The 18,274-nt window shown below is 38.9% G+C and overlaps 1 protein-coding gene and 1 long non-coding RNA gene across 2 annotated transcripts; one reads left to right on the forward strand and one right to left on the reverse strand.

Moving 5' to 3' along the window:
* The first annotated feature begins 30 nt into the window (after positions 1–30).
* LOC148216234 (uncharacterized) lies at positions 31–8,949 on the forward strand. The gene is made up of 3 exons (XR_015795570.1): positions 31–166; positions 1,727–1,929; positions 7,119–8,949. It is a non-coding gene; the product is annotated as an uncharacterized LOC148216234 (long non-coding RNA).
* A 131-nt stretch (positions 8,950–9,080) lies between these two features.
* Positions 9,081–17,318, reverse strand: TMEM52B (transmembrane protein 52B). Its single transcript, XM_025177010.2, has 6 exons — positions 17,176–17,318; positions 16,902–17,027; positions 16,569–16,612; positions 14,243–14,281; positions 11,499–11,665; positions 9,081–9,850 (listed from the first exon to the last, which is right to left on the reverse strand). The coding sequence occupies exons 2-6, from the start codon at positions 17,022–17,024 to the stop codon at positions 9,591–9,593; spliced, it is 633 nt and encodes a 210-aa protein (XP_025032778.1). The 5' UTR covers positions 17,025–17,027; positions 17,176–17,318; the 3' UTR covers positions 9,081–9,590.
* Between the last annotated feature and the right edge of the window lie 956 nt (positions 17,319–18,274).

Below are 18,274 nucleotides of genomic sequence, written 5' to 3' on the forward strand. Positions count from 1 at the left end.
GCCTCCGCCTGCTTCGTTAGACTGCACCATTCCAACTGGGGGTGGGGGGAGAGAAAAGGCGACACATCTGAAGTGGTTACTCAGAGAGTTCCTTCCCAGATGATCAATGGAACACTCTGACTGCCGTCAGTGACGAAATCCAAGCTACATCTTTGCAGATGGAAAGGCAAGATTAAATGAGATTGCTCTTTGTTGTTGTTTTTTAAACTTAACAAACTCTGTATTTCATAGGAATATAGGAGAAGGTAGTGAGAAAATGTTGGATCCAATTAAGAGTGCAATTCTATACAGGTCCGAATCAGGAAGTTATTTATTTAATCGTTTTATAAAACGTTTATAAAATTAAGCCCCTTAGGGCCAACTCTGTTTGTATGCTGCCCTCTATATATATCACTAAAGTGGTAGTGGTGATCCCCTTTTCCAGATAATAGCTCCACACGGTGCATAAGAACCCCTCCCACCCCCACACACAAACACCTAGAGTTGGTCTGATGTTTTATACACTTACTAGAGAATAACTTGAATTTCCTTCATTAGAATTTATTTGCAGTTGCAACGATTATGTAGAATTGCGACTGCATTTGGCAATAGGACATTTGTTGATTAGTGTAGGCTAGCATCAGTGACTCCAAGGGGCCCTCACCAACGTGCATCCTTCACGCACCTTCTGCACTTGGGGCAAAAGAGGAGGTAGCCATCTGCTTCTGAGGGGGAGCAAGCCTTTTTCACCTCTTTTTCCTCTTTGATAGAAGTAGAAAGCACCTGTCCTCCCTTGGCTGCCCAAACAGATAAAAAAGCAGCAGCAGTTCACTTGCTCACAGGGCTTGATTGCTTCTTTTGCTTTTTTAAAGGAGAAAAAGGTGACCATTCACAGATGTAGAAACCCACCTGTGCCACTCTTCCCTAGAGAGGGGTGCTGTTGCAATGGCAACTGCTTGGCCACATTGATACCTGATGCGCTGAGGCTTGCCTGCTTTTCTAGACACCAAAAAGATAATTCTACTTATTTTGCATGTACTGTAATTAAGTCTGGACATAATTGTCACTACTCATTCATTTGTATTTAACTTTGGCTTCACATAAACCCACATACATATGCTCTTCAGACATCTCATAATGAGCATACTGGCCAGTCTGGAATAACATTGCATGCATCTAATCTGTAATGCCTTATATAAAAATAATTTGCAAGGGTATTGCCCCATGAGGCTTTTACGGCACAATTATTCTGCATCATTCACTAAATTGTTTGAGGTCTAGATGTCAACATTTTTAATTTGCATCCCCCCTCCCCCACGTCCCCCCATAGTTATGTAATGCCGTTGGATGTGTTGTGTTATGACCACCTTAGCCTTCATAGGGCCACAAGATTTTAATGTTCTCCCCCTTAAAGAGATGGTTGTATTGTAGGAAAAAATCCAAAAATAATAGGCATGTAATACTTTTATTAGGACCAATGAAAATGACAGAGCTACAAAACCTTTCACTCTGTCTTGGATTATTTTGATTGGTCCTAATAAAAATGTAACCTAGCCATGAGTTTCTTATTTTAAATTAGTCATTATAACCTTACAAACTTCCAGGGATTTGCAAGTTTTGGAATGTCATGGTTCTGGTCATACTAGAAGAAATAATCTGCAGGTTGATTTTTTAACTTTTAAAGGTGTTTTAGTATTGCTGCTTGGCAGCCACAATCTGTCTACATCTGTTTTTCATACTGATGTAGCTAGTGGTAAATCAACGTGACTGAAGTTACATGTACGCGGCACATACTGCTCCTCTGATTCAGAAGGCTGTGGAGGGGTGCTGAGCAGTGGAAAGAAGAATGTACTTGAAGGGAAAGGGGGAGGAGTCCAACTGCAACATCCTGTGTTCAAGCAACAGCAGCATGACTCAGGGAAGTGACTCTCACCCTGCTGCATTCTCAAGGTGCCAGTATTCAAATCATTTGTGTACCCAGAAATCTCCTCTCTTCCTAGCAATGAACAGTCCTGGCTAATTTTTAGCAACTTGAGTCTTGTGATCACTTGCCTAAGGCTACGTCCTCTGTAAACATCTGAATCAGATGATCACTGCAGCTGAGCAGTTGACACAAAGGCTGCAGAGACAGCCTTTGTGTGGAATGAAAGAGTCATGTTGGTCGTATCTTTGTACAACAGAATATTCTCTGAGTGTTTGGGGGGGGTACAGGTCAGAGAGGTCAACGTTTGAAAAGCAGAAGCACGAAAATGAAGAGGCAAGCTACCTTCTCCAAGCTGCTGTTTGCACTTGGTCAGGCTCTAGTTTTTTTATAGTTAGATGGCATGAAGTTAAGAACACTTATTGCATCACATCAGATATCTTCACAGATATCCTGCACTCTCAAAGTATGTCCAAGTTTCTGCCAACATACCTTTTTTCTTTCTGGCTTGCCTGGGGGGAAAGTTGCTTCTTCGCCTATGAAGTCCTACATATGAATACTTTCTTTTCTCATCTCTACCTACCAATGTCTCCTGTTGGACCAACTGATCTTGCTCTTTGGCTCTAAGGCATAGATCTACGAGCCATAAGGTAACTTCCTAAATAAACGAATCAAATGGCAGAGATTTTTCTATCAAGATACTGTAATTCTCATACTGTTATTTTTTCTCTACCTGCACTTTCCTAATCTGTAAAGTTAGTCTCAACATGAACACCACGGAAATCAAACCTTGAATAAAATCATGGGATCAGGGGAAGGAGCTTCTGCATTCATTCTTGCTATCTACTGTATATATGAGATTTTTCCTTTAGGTACCTTCCCACCCTCTTGACACCAGTCCAAATTCTCATATTTTTCGCGATTGCTTAGTTCTAGGTCTCTTACCATATTTTCCTTCTTCATTCTAAAAATTGCATCAAAGTTCCTGTGTGCAAACTGCTTGTGCTATATGATGGCGCTGATGTCCTTCTTTCTCTACTGCTGTTGGCAGGTGAGGCTGACATCTGGTGGTGGTGGTTCACAGTTCACCTGGTACACTCCATTTTTCTCAAAGCCTGTAACATAAATCTGGCTACCACTGGTTACTTTACATGTTCTATTGGCTTTAAACATTACATTGAAACCTTTTCTGTTTAATGATCGCATACTCAGCAAATTGGTTGTCAGTTCTGGTACATAATATGCATCTGTCACTATGAGGTCTTTGATTTTTTCTCCATTAAAACATCTCAAGGGTATTTTGCCTTTTCCTCTTATTGAGATGGAATTCCCGTCAGCAAAAGCAATGTTCCATTGTGGCTCTTCATTCAGTTCACTAAAGTTATCTCTGTTCCCACAAAGATGTTGGCTTGCACCTGAATCTAAGATCCATTGACTTTTGGCTTCACTAGAATTAGCTCCAAGAGCATTTTCTACTCTGAAAACTGTATGCAGAGCGAATTTTTCCTTGGAATGACTTCCTTTTGAAAAATCCTTTTTGTCTCTGCTTTTACAATATCTAGCTATGTGCCCTGGCTTGTTGCAGGAATGACAAACAATGGGTTTATTGTTGTGCTGGTGAGCAATCAATGGCTTCTGCTTACGTTTCCCTTTTTCTGCCAGGTAACCCATGTTTTTTGTTGACTTTTTATGGAAATACAAACAATTTTTCTGTCTCCTCGCTTCACTTCTAATTGCTCCAAACAATTGAGACAAATTCATCCCTTGTAAATTCTGCGCTGCTACGAAAGGGTAATATTTGTCAGGTAATGAGCTTAGTAGAAAAGCCATTTTTAGTCTTTCATTCATGAGATTTTGAATTGTGCTCAGCCTTTCAAAGATAGACTGCATTCTCAATAAATGCTCGTTAATATCCTAAAAAACTAGATGCAATCAGTCCCCTCAGTAACGAAGTAATCTTCTGATCATCATTTTCTAAATATAACCTAATATTCCTCAGGTTCTCAATCATTTCTTTGGCAGTGGGAAGATCTTTTATTTCTGCCAGTCTGTGATCAGGTAGTGAACTGGAAATTAAAATCATGGCCCTTTTGTTCTTCTGTTCCCATAATCTCTTGGCTTCCTCAGAATCCCCTCGTTGTGGTTGAGGGGAATCTAGGCTGTCCCGAAAGTCCAATCATAGCCTTAGTCTGTCTAGCCAAGCTGAAAAATTATCTTCAATTTTGGGATGGGGGAAGCCCCTCCTCCCTTTCCATTGTTAAAAGGAGAGAAAAAGCAAAAGAAATCTGAACTGAGCCTTTTTAAAATGTGCAAGCAGTTTCTTGGGTGTAAGACCAAAGAAACCTCCTGGGCTGATATGCTAGCCCCGTAACTCTATGTTGGGGTTCTGAAATGTTAATTCAGAAACCCTGAGGAGGAGAGAGGATTCATTCCTACCTCATGGAGAGCCATGAGGAGAAATAAGAAAGTGAGGGAAACTGGAAAAAAAAGGTGGGTTCCAAGCCCCTCCCACACAAAGCAGCAAAGCTAGGCCACAGTGAAGCCACCCCTCGCTTTCTGCTCGTGTGAGACAGGCCTGGTTGAAACCCCATATTTTCCAACAGGGGCACAGCATGTTATCCTCAGTATTTCAGAAAAAGGGTGGGATAAAAAATGTAATAGATACCAAATGACAGAGATTTTTTAAAAATTAAAATCAACGAGTAATCTAAGTAACGTAAAGCCTTGTACAAGCATAGAAGGTAAGGGATGGAGTGGATCCCAGAGATCATGTAGTCCACTGTACAATAATGTCCCCAACAAATGACCATCTAACCTCTGTTTAAACACCTCCGAAGTAGTCTGTTCCATTTCTGAAAAGTTCTTAGCATTGGAAAATGTTTCCTGATATCCAACCTAAATCTGCTTCCACGTTACCTAAATGTACTGTTTATTGCCCTGTCTTCTGGAACAACTCTGAATGATTCTGTCCTGTCACCTAGATTACAGCTCTTCAGATATCTGAAAACAGTTACTATGTCTCTCTGCAGTCTTCTCTTCTCCAGTGTAAACGTGCACAGTGCTTTCAGCCATTCCTCAAGGCCTTTCCTTCTGAGCCCTTTATCTCTTCTGGACATGCTCCAGTTTGTAAATGTCCTTCCTAAAATGTGGTGCCCAATACTGGACACATTTTTCTGAGTGGGGTCTGACCAACGCAGAATAGAGAGGAACAAGGACCTCTCTTGATCTTGACGCTATACTTCTCTTGATGCATTTTGGGATTGCATTTACTTTTTTTGCAGTTGCATCACACTTTTGGCTCATGTCCAGCTTGAGATCCACCAAGACATCTAGATCCCTTTTGCATATATTTCCAGGATAGTTCCCCCCCCATTCTATAATCATTTTTTATGTTGTTCTTTTCCAAATGTAGGACTTTGTGTGTGTCTCTGTTGTAATATGCTTTGTGGGTGTCTGCACATTGTTCCAGTTTCTCAAAACCTTTGTGAATCTTGATAATGTCCTTTCAGGTGTCTGCAAAAATTGATAATATCTTCCAACCCCTCATTTATACATATGTTGAACAGCACAGGCTGTAGAACACAGCCCTGTGGTATGCCATTTAACACTTCTCTTCAGCTTGTCATAAAATGTTGTATGCTCAGGTCTGTATGCATCTAATGGTAACATAGTCCAGCTCACATTTTGTTGTCTCTGTGTGGGTCTCATGGGAGATTTCATCAAAAGCTTTGCTGAAGACAAGATACCCTTTGTCTACCACCCTATGTTCCATAGTCAACTAAGCTAGTCTGTCATATCCTAAATGCCAGCCTCAGAAAGCCAGCCCACTTCTCTTGATAGACTGCCAGGGCTTCAACCACCAGTAGACTTCTCTTCCATAGATCCCTAGGCTTGTGGCAGCTGTTCTTCACCCAGGGGTCCAGAATCATCATCCAGAGAGGCCCTGGAATCTATTCTAAAACACCAGAGTAAAAGAGCTATTCTTGTTGGGCTTGGGCTTTTATGTCATATTCTACATCTCTTCATTCTCTTTGCTTGCTTTTCTTCTATCCTCTAGGAGGCTTCTTAGTGCTGTACTACCTCTGCAAACACTTCCTGGGTCCAATTCAAGCTGGTGGTGGTGATGAACGATTTTGGCCCTAGCCATCCTGGGAGGATTTAGACTGCTTTTCCTCTGCCTCCACATTTCTCTAAAAAACCCTGCCAAATTCCTATTTGCTTGCCCTGTTCCCTTGTGGAGTCGCCAGGGAGAACAAATAGGTCCTCTCAGTGCTGGCTCAAGAGTATATGGGGCCCCATATCCACAATGACTGATAGTACCACCTCCACTGTTGCAAAGATTTGCATTTTTAGAATGATTCAGGAGGAAGGGTGGCATTGGCACCCCCCAAGCTTTGGAGCCCTAGGCCAGTGCCTACTTGGCCTTAGTCTAAAACCTGCCCTGGGTCTTCCAGCTGCAAAATGTCTGACTTTTAGAATGGGATTAATTGTATTTGCTTCCATTTGTATTCCTTAAAATATACTGAAAGACTGAAAGAAACTACTAAGAAGATTTTGCTTGGGATCTGCATCAATATTATACATTTTCAATTCAAAAAACAAGTCGTAACAGTTTAAGGGCTGGAATATAATTTACTGAGAAAGGGTGAATTAATGTATGGGGATGATGAATCTGCTGGTATCGTTACCTAATTCTTACTATAGTTAAGAAAGGAAAGGTATGTACATTCAGAAGTTTCAAGAAAAGAATTGAAACATTCAGAAAATTTGTACCAAAAAAGTTGATACTTGCCATATTATAAGGTTCACATTATAATCCTTTCTGCTAGATGCAATAAAATTTCCAGTACAGAAATGCAAACATCTAGTTTCAAATCTATGTTTAGAGTCTTGCACCTAGAGTCTTAACCTCTGCCTCATACCCCAAATACATTCATTTGGAGATGTCCAAAGGATTGGAGGATTTTGCCAAAACTGTGAAAATAAGGTTGCCCCATCACATTGTGTAAGCTCCTGCCCTTTCCTACATGCATTCAGTGTCACAACATTTGTACGAAAGGGTGGAGCTTGGCATTGTGACAGTGTCATCATTTGCATCACCTTGATCTCTCCTGCAGCTGTATCTAAATACAGTACATTTCTTTTATTTGTAACATTTTGTTTTACTATTGACAGTTTTATTTAACATTTTTAAAAAATGTTGTTTTATCTTTTACAGATGTGCAAAGTTTGAAGAGGTATTTCAATTTAAAGAAGCATCAGTCAGATCAGAGCACATTTACAGATCGAAACTTCCTTCTGTGTAGTGTGGGTGGCTTTGAATTATATTGTAGTAAATATGTGGAAAATCTATTATTCCAGAAAAGAGTCCCAGAGAACTTCAGAATATTCTTTTTCTTCTCTAGTCCACATCTGTCTGACAGTTTTCTGGAAGTTAATCTTTTGAACCAAAAATAATTCACTACATCCATAGTTCCAGATGAAATAAACCTGTTTCAGGGCCAGACAGTGTCTGGAATGTCACAAACTGCCTCTAGCTCAGGTTGAAGACTCTTGACAATTAATAAAAGAGAACCAGGCTCACACTTGCAGGCACTGGATGTGAGGGTGATCTGGTTGGTGTCTTCTTTTTCTCTCACTGCTCCATGTGTGTCCTGCCTGAAGCTGTGTGCTCAGTGCAAGAGGATGACCATCCCAGATAGGAATGTATTATTCCTTCAAGAGTATACTCACAGAGGCTGGTCCAAATCTTTACTGTTTTTAATATTGGGGGAAGTAAGTCTACAAATGCCACTTTCTCAGTGCCAGCCTATCTCTGTGGCACTGCAAATCACATCAAAAACTTTTATTACAGCTTGCTTATGCTACCTCTATCAACTAACAAAAAATGCTGTCAGCAAGCTACAAGCCTAACACAACCAAAACCTGCACAAAGACTCCATTAAGTGGTCCACCTTAAGTGTAACATGCCTGACATCTAGTGCCTAGTTAAATTCATATCAGTGCAAAATATAACATCTGAGCAATGGTTAACTGAAACTGGAAAGGTTTGTTTCTGTTCTTGGATTTCTGTGTCTCTGAATCTATCATTTGTAAGCTTCCTTCTCCTCAGCAGATAAGTAAGTTCAAGCTCATTTGAATAAAGGATGAAGGATGTATCCAGACTGACCTTTGAAACTGTATTTTCAACTCTTTAGGCCATATAGATTTATTAAAACTAAGATATTTCTCAGAAATATCAATACCCAGTAATGTGCAGTGATAAGCAGATCAAACATTAATAGAAGCAGAAAAAATATTGATTTACTGTTACTGATAACATCTGTTTCCATAAATATTAACAGATTTTTATATAAATGAAATGTGTTCCTTTCTACTGATATTTTGTATTTTGAATTACTTCTGCCTTCTCCAAGCTAGTGCTCTCCAGATATATTGGGCTTCTGTTCACATAAACTTTAGCTAGCACAGTTGTCCCAACAGGGAGTTTCATGAAAGAAGATAAAAGTATATTGTGATACTCACCTGGATTGCATTTAACCTGTTGAAAGTATTTTTAGTGCAATTGAGTGAGTCTCCTTCCTGACTCTCCAAATATTCCTAACCATGTCATAAGGCCTGAATCAAGAGCAGAATTATTCTAGATTTGTTTATTCTCTGGGAAATAGAGATAGGATTAAAAATGTATAGGAGTCATTGGCAATTCAGCATTCACCTTCTTTCCATTTCCTCAGGCATAGAAAGAGAGACAAACAATCATAGCACTTAATAGCCTTAACATTTAACCCAAACATTTAATCATAACCCCCATAAAAAGGAAATATTTGTAGTGTAATGCACCCATTAATAAAGGATTCATAGCTTCATAAATATTATGGTTGTTGTATTTTTGATATATGGATGCATGGATTTATATTTTTGTAATTTTTTATTGATTTATTATTGTGAATTTAGTTTTTGTAAGCCACTTAGATTTTTTTTTTTTGATTGAAGTGGCTTAATAAAGAAATAAATGGTATGGTAACAGGCTCCAGTATGTTGTTTTGAGAGGAGATTCAGAACTTGTAATAAATGGGTGGACAATGAATCAGGCCTAGAAATTACTCTGTCCCACCTAAAATATATGTTTATGAAGATTCTGGGTTGGAATTTGGCTCCCAGAGGTAATTCAATATCCTTAAATAGTGGATCTCACTTCATAGGATTCAAAAATAATAATACAAAGTTTCAGTCACTTAAGAATTTGAGCCTGACTGCAAGGAATGGAAAACATGACTAGAAACTTGATTATAAATGGTTAACATATTAGCTATTCAACAGTTATGAGTTCAAATCTTCGTGGTTTTATTTGTGGGAAGCCCACTAATCTGAATGGACATATCTTTCAAAGACGAGTGAAAACATTGCAAGGGAACTGTTGTGATGACCATACAGGTGCTTTGGAAAGGGAATGATGCACTCTAAAATATCTTTTAGGGATGAAAGAAGTAGATCTAGAAGAAAAATGCAGACTTAATAAACATCTGTTTTAAATCTCTGTGAACTTGTTCCTTGATGCATGTTACAAATATATTTGTAGCATGCAGCATGTTGTATGCTATAAACTGAAGAAGAATATCAACCCAGCAGTATACATTTATATATCTGTGTGAAGCTATCCATTCTTTGCAGAACTTGCTGGTAATGTGACTTAGGAGCCTTGGCTGCCTGTGGAACATGCTTCCTGGACTTCTTTCTCAGTACCTATTGTCCGTTTCTCCTCTGGCACCAGCTCCAACTCTGGGGATTTTTCTCCACTTCGAGCCACTGTGAATCTGTTCATGTGTATGGCTTCTTCATAAATTGGGGGAGTCTCTGTTCGGGCAAGGTGGTGCACTGCTGGCACTGCACTGTGGGAATGAGCTACTGCTAGTATTCTCCTAGCAGCTGGGCCAAACATGGAATGGAGGGCTGAAAGGGAAAATACCAGGAGTATTTAGGTTATTTCTACAACTAAAAAACTCAGTAATGATTAAGGATAGGAATCATTCTCATGTTTTGATTGATTGATTATATACCATTAAAAAAATTCTACAAAAGTGTTCACTGAATTTGAGAAGTTGTTTTCAAGCAATACATCTTTTAATCTTTTGTTGAAGAGAAACACCCTTTTGAAATTCTGCACAGCACTAATACATTACAGTATGGTTTTTAAAAATAGCATGCTATGTAAAATATATTAAAATATTTAAAATATACTATATTGCTTAATATCATACTATCTCAGACTCACTCATAATATGAGAATGACCATCAGTACAAAACAAACCCAAAAAATAGCAGAAAGAAAATATTTTTTATAAAAAAAAAGAAAGTAAAAGGATGGATTGGAAGAGGTGAAAAGCTATACTGTATACAGACTGATCAGACAAAGCAATTAAGAGTTACAGAAGTATAAGAAGAAAAGTGTTCACCACATGAGAAAGCAGACTAGATTTTTTTAAAAGAACAGCAGAATAAATCTGACTCTGTCTTTCCCTGCAAAACTGCTTAAACAAATGAGAGGCAGCATTGTCTCAGCTCCCTGGTGGGGTTTTCGAAGGTGATGAAATGAGGTCTGCTACTTCTATCAGACAGCCTGTCACAGCACTCTTCCCCTTCCTCCAGGTTTGTGTGTATGTGGAAGGAAGGCTGCAACAACATTTGAGACTCTGCAAAATGAGAAAGCCTGTTGAAGCTCTGCATCTGCTTTGAATCTCACTAAAATAATTCAAAAGTGCTTATTAACTTCAGCACCTCTGACTGGGGCTGGAGATTCAGTTCAACAGCTTGATTCAAAGGGTTGATACTGAATCATCTTTTTTAAAGCTTTGTAATGTCTACTTATGTCTGAAGGACAGAGAGGTTCTCCAATAGAACTTAAGTGCCAGAGTAATGATTCAGATGAATCTAACAATGCTAGAATGCTAGATTGTCAGCTTCAGGTACCCAAAGTGGTTTGTATGAGCGCCTGTGTCCTTGCAAATAGCTACTAATGGCACCCACCAGGAGTGCCTGTTCTGGTCTTCAATTAATTTATTATTTATTATTATGAAAATGTTAGCTTCCACTACCATTTTTATTGAGTCCCAAAAGCATTCTGAGAAGTAATTCTAATTTTAAAAAATGGCAGGTGGTGTATGGCCAATCCCCCCCCCCTTTTTTTTGGTGCCTGGCGGGTTATTGGTCATTGGGGTTAGCAAGCATTTCTGGGGCTAAAGATGGTGTCAGAAATATACTAGAGGGGTATAATGGAGTATTTTTCTATGCCTACGGTACATGATGTTTTTAGATGGCATTTTACTTTAGTTCTTGGGAAAGGATTTTGTTTTTAGCCATACTCATTAAAAAATAGATGTTTTGTAACCGGTCATGCCCAATGGCAGCCATTATGTGAATTGCCAGCCCCAGAAAGCATTTAATTGAGAATATTCATAACATCTCTCAGGGTTTCAAAGGTGCCCACCCATCCCAAAAAGTTGGGATGTCTTATAAACTATTTTGACAAGACATTTCTGCCTGGGATCCTTCACAGTTATTCTCAGCCTTCAAGGATTGACTAGATTCTCATTCCACTCACAAGTGATGGTGCTTTGAAGGGTGCTGTCATGATCAAAAGCAATAACTGTAACCTCATATGGCTGAGGACTGGCATCTTCCCCTGGATGGCAATTAAGGCAGCAGCATCTCACACAAACAGAGACAACAGCACAGAGGAGGAGGAGCCCACCAATGGCAACCACAAGCCTGGAAGTGAAGAAGAAGGATCAGAACGCCTGCCATTTATTACTCATATGATGGAAGGACCCTAACAAATTATCATAAAACTGGAGATGCACAAAGTCCTCTATTTTATCTATTTTCTAGAGGTTCTAATTTCTACAGAATGTCTACAGCTAATTCCAGAACTGGATCAAATGGATATCACCATAACTTTCAGTTACATCAACTACTTTCCATTTTATTTCTCTCTCCCTAACTCACTAGAATATACACTGATAAAGCAATGCAAGAATACTCTTGGCGTTCAAATAACTGCATCTAAGTTCATTGTAAGAGCAAATTGACCCACTGACACTTATGGTTCCCTCACCACCTCTTTCTTAGGGTCTTTGGGAAAAGAAAGACAATCTTATAGTGAAGGCCAGAATCAAGGGCTCAAGAAAAATATACCTGGTTATAGAGGTCTGCTCTTTCTTTGCTTATGCCTCCCAGGTCCTCAGCTTCATGTCTCCCAGGCTGCATCTCTGAGGCACCAACCAGACCAATCACCTCCCTGACCTGCAGTTCTCTGCCCTAACCTGGTTCACTAGCCTATCCCTCAGGCTCTGCCCTCTAATCCACCAGGCATTACCTCTTCTCTTTAGCTCTGATTTTCAAGAAACCTGAAAACAATGTAATATACATCATTTTTTACAAACTGGGCAAACTCTGAAAGGAGGAAGATTGCCCAAAGCAAAGGTATATATATACAGGTTGTACATTCATTGCCTGTCCTCTCTATTCTATATGTATCCCTGGGGCTTAATCATATTAACATATCCCCTGACGTTAGCATGCTGATGAACCCTGAGGTGACACACTATTTCAGTATCAGCCCATTCCTCTCCAAGACAGGAAAAGCCAACTTGCTAAGCCGCTGTAGCTGAACATAGTTACAGGTAAATTAATCTGGGCTAAGCAGGCTTTCTAGGACCTCTATGTTTCCTTCAAGTCTGATCCCTCTCTCTAGTGTTGGTGAGAAATATGTGATGACAGATAAAAATAATACAGTAAGGGCTTTCAAGAACCCAAACAGGTAGATTCATCCCAAGGTAAATCCTGAGACATCTCTCTCTCTCTCTCTCTCTCTCTCTCTCTCTGTGAGAGACACAGAGAGCAAGTTGCAAGTCTGTTGGTATGATGTCACTCTCTCCCTATGCAGATTTTTTTCCATGAAAATCCATTTCCACTCTCAAAGAGTGTCTGCAAAGGGCTGCTACCTTCTGTTTTTATTCTCATTGCTCCTCTCTCTCTATATTAAAGAACTGTCTCATTTCCTCAAGGGGTATTCTCTCAAGTGCATATGTAGAATCAGGTTAGAAGTGTAAAAGCTTTTCCAATTCCAGTTCCAGACGGAAAGCCAATGTAACTCTCTGAAGTTTGGCAGAAAAGGACAGCATGCTCATAATACTCTTTCTGTTAGACCTATTATAAAAAGGTATTGTTCTTAATTTTATAAGCAGACTAGAGAAAGCATATGAAACTTGGCTTCTGGAATTCTTTCCAACTCCTTAATAAGAGTTTCATCTAGGTCATATGACTGGGAAGGGGGGGGCTTAGAATGGAGTCAGCAACATTCCAAAGGGTGCCCAGCTTCCTCTCCCATTGGGGGGCAGGGGATTTTTTCCTGATATTTTTTCTCACAGCCCATGGTGGGATCAATCCAGTCTATTTTCAAACTTGAACTTACTTTTCTTTGCTTCTTCCTAAGCATGACATTTGATTCCGCTAGTTCTGTTTTCAGTCAGTTATCTAGCTGATGGACAGATGAACAGACAGACTCTTGAGACTCTTTACATACATTTCTTTACAACATCACATTGGGTTGGAAAGAACTAAAAGGGGGAGGGGAGAGGGAGAGAGCTGCCAGTGTGGAAGTTGTATCTTTTGGATTAAGACTCACCTCCCCAATTCCTCTTTTAGGAATGTTAAGACTGGCTGTGGCTACTCAGGCTTCACCGAATAGTAAATCTGTAAGTGGACTGTGCCATTTTAACCTGCAGGTGAGTGGGAACTCACAATAGTAAAATTTGAATGTTTGATCAGGCTCCTGTCTCTGATGAAAAATGTCATAGCTCCTGCTCTGAAATTGTCCTAGAGCTACTTTCTCCTGTACTTAAACCTCAACTCTACAAGAGGTGAGGGACCAGCATTCTATATACTGTACAGTATGTCCTTGAGGTTGAGTTCTAGCTGTAAAAGCAGTGAAGTCAAAAAGGCAGAGTCCTAGTAGAGAGTTGATCTACTAACATAATCCAAGAAATACTTCAATGAGCTTTTTCCAACTAGGAATTCTGGAATTAATATCCATATGAAGGAAAACAGACTGGAAAAAGCTTTGTTAGATTACAAATTCTACTTGTATGAAACTGTAAAGTGTGTGTGTGTGTGGGGATATTCTTAATATTCTCGTTTGTCATTGAAGTTTGTGTTTGAATTATTATTCACATTGTTTCTAATTATTATATGTTATATTTTGAAAGCAAAGAACCTCACCCAACAAATTCCCAGCATCCTAAATGACACAGTAAGTCGTACAGAATGTTTTCCCATTAAACTTACCAGATGTACCAGAGATGGAGCCAGTTTGTGTTGGAACAGCTTTGGAAGTAAAAGGAGTTCAAGAAAATATTAATGTCATAGAAATAAATGGTTAATTTTTACATTGATAGACATCAGAAGATTATCCTTCAGATGACCTCCCTTGTCTTAACCCAGATATATGAAAAGATTCCACTGAAAACATTTTGCATTTTGAGGGAATCTGTGGGATGTAAAAGTTCTATACATTGAATTGTTTATTTATTTCATGCTTTCCAATTTCACTTGTCAGTAAATTAACACCAATCGAGATCCCAAATTGACAAAATAAAACCCACTAACCCCAAACCCATATCAATGATGTCTTCCTGCATGAGACATTAGAAAAGCAATTATGAAGCAGGATAGCTGCAAAGTTATCAAAGGTGAGACTTAAAAGGAGATTTAAAAAGATATATTCTTTTCAGTTAGACAGACTGTTCTCTTAAGTATGGAATTCTTATTACATATACATTTAATAGTGTATGTCAGAGATTTTCAGATTCTGGGTGGAGACCTCAGTTATGAGGTCATAAACAGATTTAAGGGGGATAACACTCACTCCCATTCTGCCTGGGTGCTGGCAGGCTTCACTGAGCTGCTGGGTAGATCAGGCCATGTACAGGACCTGGACACTGGCAGTTTTCTTCAGTGGCTTTCTTTGTACTCACAGTAATAATGCCTGCAATAGTCCCAACAACCAAGCTAGGATTGAAGCGCTCTTGCTAGTCTCACCATCCCTTTCTTCTGTTCTTTTGGCATTCTTCCTAGGAGGCTTCACTCTGGGTTCTGGTACTGAGCCTGCACCTCCTCCAGCCATCCTGAGTGCTGTGCCTCTTCTAGTTCTTGCAGAATGACAGTGCACGCTTAGGAGGTCAGCATGTTCAGGCTGCTTGGGGTGAGCTGAGTGCCAGAATCCAGAGTGATACCCCCAGGAACAGCTCAATGATGTGTCCCTTCGAGCCTTCTAAAAGCATATGAGATCAACATAAAAGATAAAAAAGTTAGACTCCCTCAAACTCCCTGTAATTCAGCACTGGAAAATATTCAGAATAGTACATCAAATGTGCTCCTTGTAATTGCATTTAAAAAGCCACACTTCTGCTGCTCACCCCCATGCATTATACTGGTGTCTATCTTGATGTTAAAATTCCATTCCCACTGCCAAATGTGTTCTTTCATTTCCAGATCTAATCTGATAACCAGTAGCTGCTGCATAAATAAGAAAGGGGAGATGCGCTATGAAGAAATCCTATTTATATAGCTCAGTTTCCAGAATACATTGGACAATTGGCTGGTTTCAAAAGAGGTAGAGGTTATACAGTCTGTAGGACTATAGAAAACTCTGATAAAAATATTTAATCTGACAATTTTATGAATCATTATTAAAATAAAAAATGAATACAAATTTTAAAAGAGGTTGAGTTTGGATATCTGCTCCATTCTGAATGTTCCAGGTTCTCGATGTTGGTAACTAAAGTTAGTGTCCTTCAACATTTTCAACCAGTTTTAAAATATCATAAATCATATCTTCTTGACAAGAAGCTAATGATTCTACATTGTCATACTCAGATTAGTATCTTGATGCTCTGTTTGCATGCATGTGTATGTATATGTATATGCGTATGTGTATGTGTATGTATGGGCATCTTGTGTAGATAGCTGCTTTAACTATCTTCTCTGTGAAACAAGTTTTCTAGCTAAGGCTGAACCAAAACCATCTCCCCCTAGTCTTCTCCAAAATATTTTCCTCCTCTGAAAGCAAGAGAGAGTTTTCCACTGATTTCTTGGAGTGAGGGAGGAAATTGCACTAACAATGTTATGGTGTGTGCTAGTCTAATATAACTTTATGAAGTGACTGAGAGTTGTCTAATTTTTTTCCATTGTTTAATTTTTTGTACTCCATAGGCACTTCTTTCTGCTGCTTGAGGAATAAAATCATGCATTATGACATGACAGTAGAGGACTTTATGCCTTGTACCACTTGAGATATGTAGGGCCTTTTTAGTAGGAAAAATAGGATTAGCAACCTTACAGGTTTATAATATTATTATAAAATTATAATAATCACTTCTCCATTCCCAATATGTTGCTGAGTGGGGGTCAGATAGGGATGTAATTCTATTTTCTTACTTTCAGTGAACTGTCAAAAAATATGTTTTTGAAATTCTCAGCTCAGCACTAAATTCCTAGAATTCTTTATTCCCAAAAATCTAATCCATCCAAAAACCAAAGCAATTTTTCATCCATATATCTTAGATAGCTTACTGAACTTAAAAGAAATTGATGGTACTCTGTATACACTCACGGATCATTGTTTGTACAACTCTCTTGCAGTTTCACCTGAGGAATCTTAAAAGAGAAAAGAATCAAAAGCAATGGTGAGATATTTCGCTTTCTTTCTTTCATCCTCACAATTTTAAATGTTACCCTTTTCATGAATTGGTATAATATTCATAATTGTTTTCCTATCCTCATCTAACCAGATATTTGAGTCTCTTTTCTCTTGCTTCTTGGCATGAGCAAAATAAGCTTTCTACATTTTATTCTACAAATCTAAATCAGAATTCATTTCCTACTGGTTTTCCATCTGCTTTTACTTCTTGTTAGTTACTATATGTAGAGATCTAATGTGGCTTACCTGAATCAGACATGCTAAAGCAGAGATGGCTGCAACCTGGGTACACTTGCCCATCAGACGATGTGATTTTTCTTTTCCTTGCCAAAAGTGGTGCTGCCTATTTAACTTAGGTTCATCATGCATAGTCTTCAGACCAAGAGAATCAACAATGAAATAGTCTTAAGACACAATTTTTTGCTTTTTCAGTCTGTATGTCTCTGAAAATAGTGCAGTATCATAAGAGACATTCACAAATATATTCACACAATCCACCCTCTTGTTTGCTCATATTTACCTCAGAAGCCGAATGGGAAGACCCACAAAGTTGAAGAGGGAGCCAAGTCACATTGTCCTGCAAAATGCTCCTGTTTATTTCTAGTAGTTTTCCCTCTGCCCCTGCCTCCTCTTTGAAAAAAGAGGTCTAGTTTAGGATGACGGTTGTAGTGCTTGTCCTCTTCCTTCTGCAACTACGTACCTTATCCCTTTTGCCAGAGAAATGCTCTTTCAAGGACAGGCTGTTATTTCTGCAAAATAACTCAGAAACTATTTACACTCATGAAATCCACTTAGTCACCCATGCTCTAAATTTCTGATGAACTACTAAAATGTTAATCTGTAATAAACTGCTGCTATTTCAGTGATTGGCCCCACATAATTAATGGATATTTTTTTCTGTTTTCAAACTAGTTATTTTCCCTCAAGCTGATTAATCAAAGTCTTGTAATAACCTGCTGTTTTCCTCTGGTATAACCACCATATATTGCAATTTAATTTCCTGTGCTTTCTTGTTTGTGTATGTGCATATATTGAGCTGGGAATGTATGTATTACATCCCATTATTGGAGATATCCAAATATTTCTCAATAATCATTCACATTTTAATCAGATTTATGTTTAACAATTTTCTTTAGGGCATGTAATACCTGTTCTGTGAAAGGCAAGCCAGTGTTGAATTGGAAGGGTTTCTTATCCTCTATTACAACTATGTTGTATCCGCAGTTAAGCTGGTGAATCATTACTCTAACATAGCTTTCAAAGGCAGCAAGCAGAACCAATGGATTCTGCAGCACAGCACCCATTCTCAATTAGAGTTTTTTTTAAGCAGGCATCTACAAATCTCATACTAATTCATGCACCAAGCAGAATAGCATGTTGGCCACTTAACTGATTCAGCAAATGGCTACAATTTAACAGCTTTGAAAAGAAGTCACTGGATCCTTAACTGGCATTTTACAAACAGGTAAGGTGAGCATAGGTTTTTTAATAGACTATGTGCTCTAGTAGATAGGCAGAGCTTGCTGCACACACATTCAACTAGTGATCTGAGTTTAGAACTCAAATTCTAAGTTAATAGAATATGATTGAGATTGGCCAACCAGAGGCATTCACAGCTG

The sequence above is a fragment of the Python bivittatus genome, unplaced genomic scaffold (assembly GCF_059951505.1).
Source record: "Python bivittatus isolate LINGU-HERP-01145 unplaced genomic scaffold, Pbiv_v1 ctg000220_np1212, whole genome shotgun sequence".
NCBI classification, from domain to species: domain Eukaryota; kingdom Metazoa; phylum Chordata; class Lepidosauria; order Squamata; family Pythonidae; genus Python; species Python bivittatus.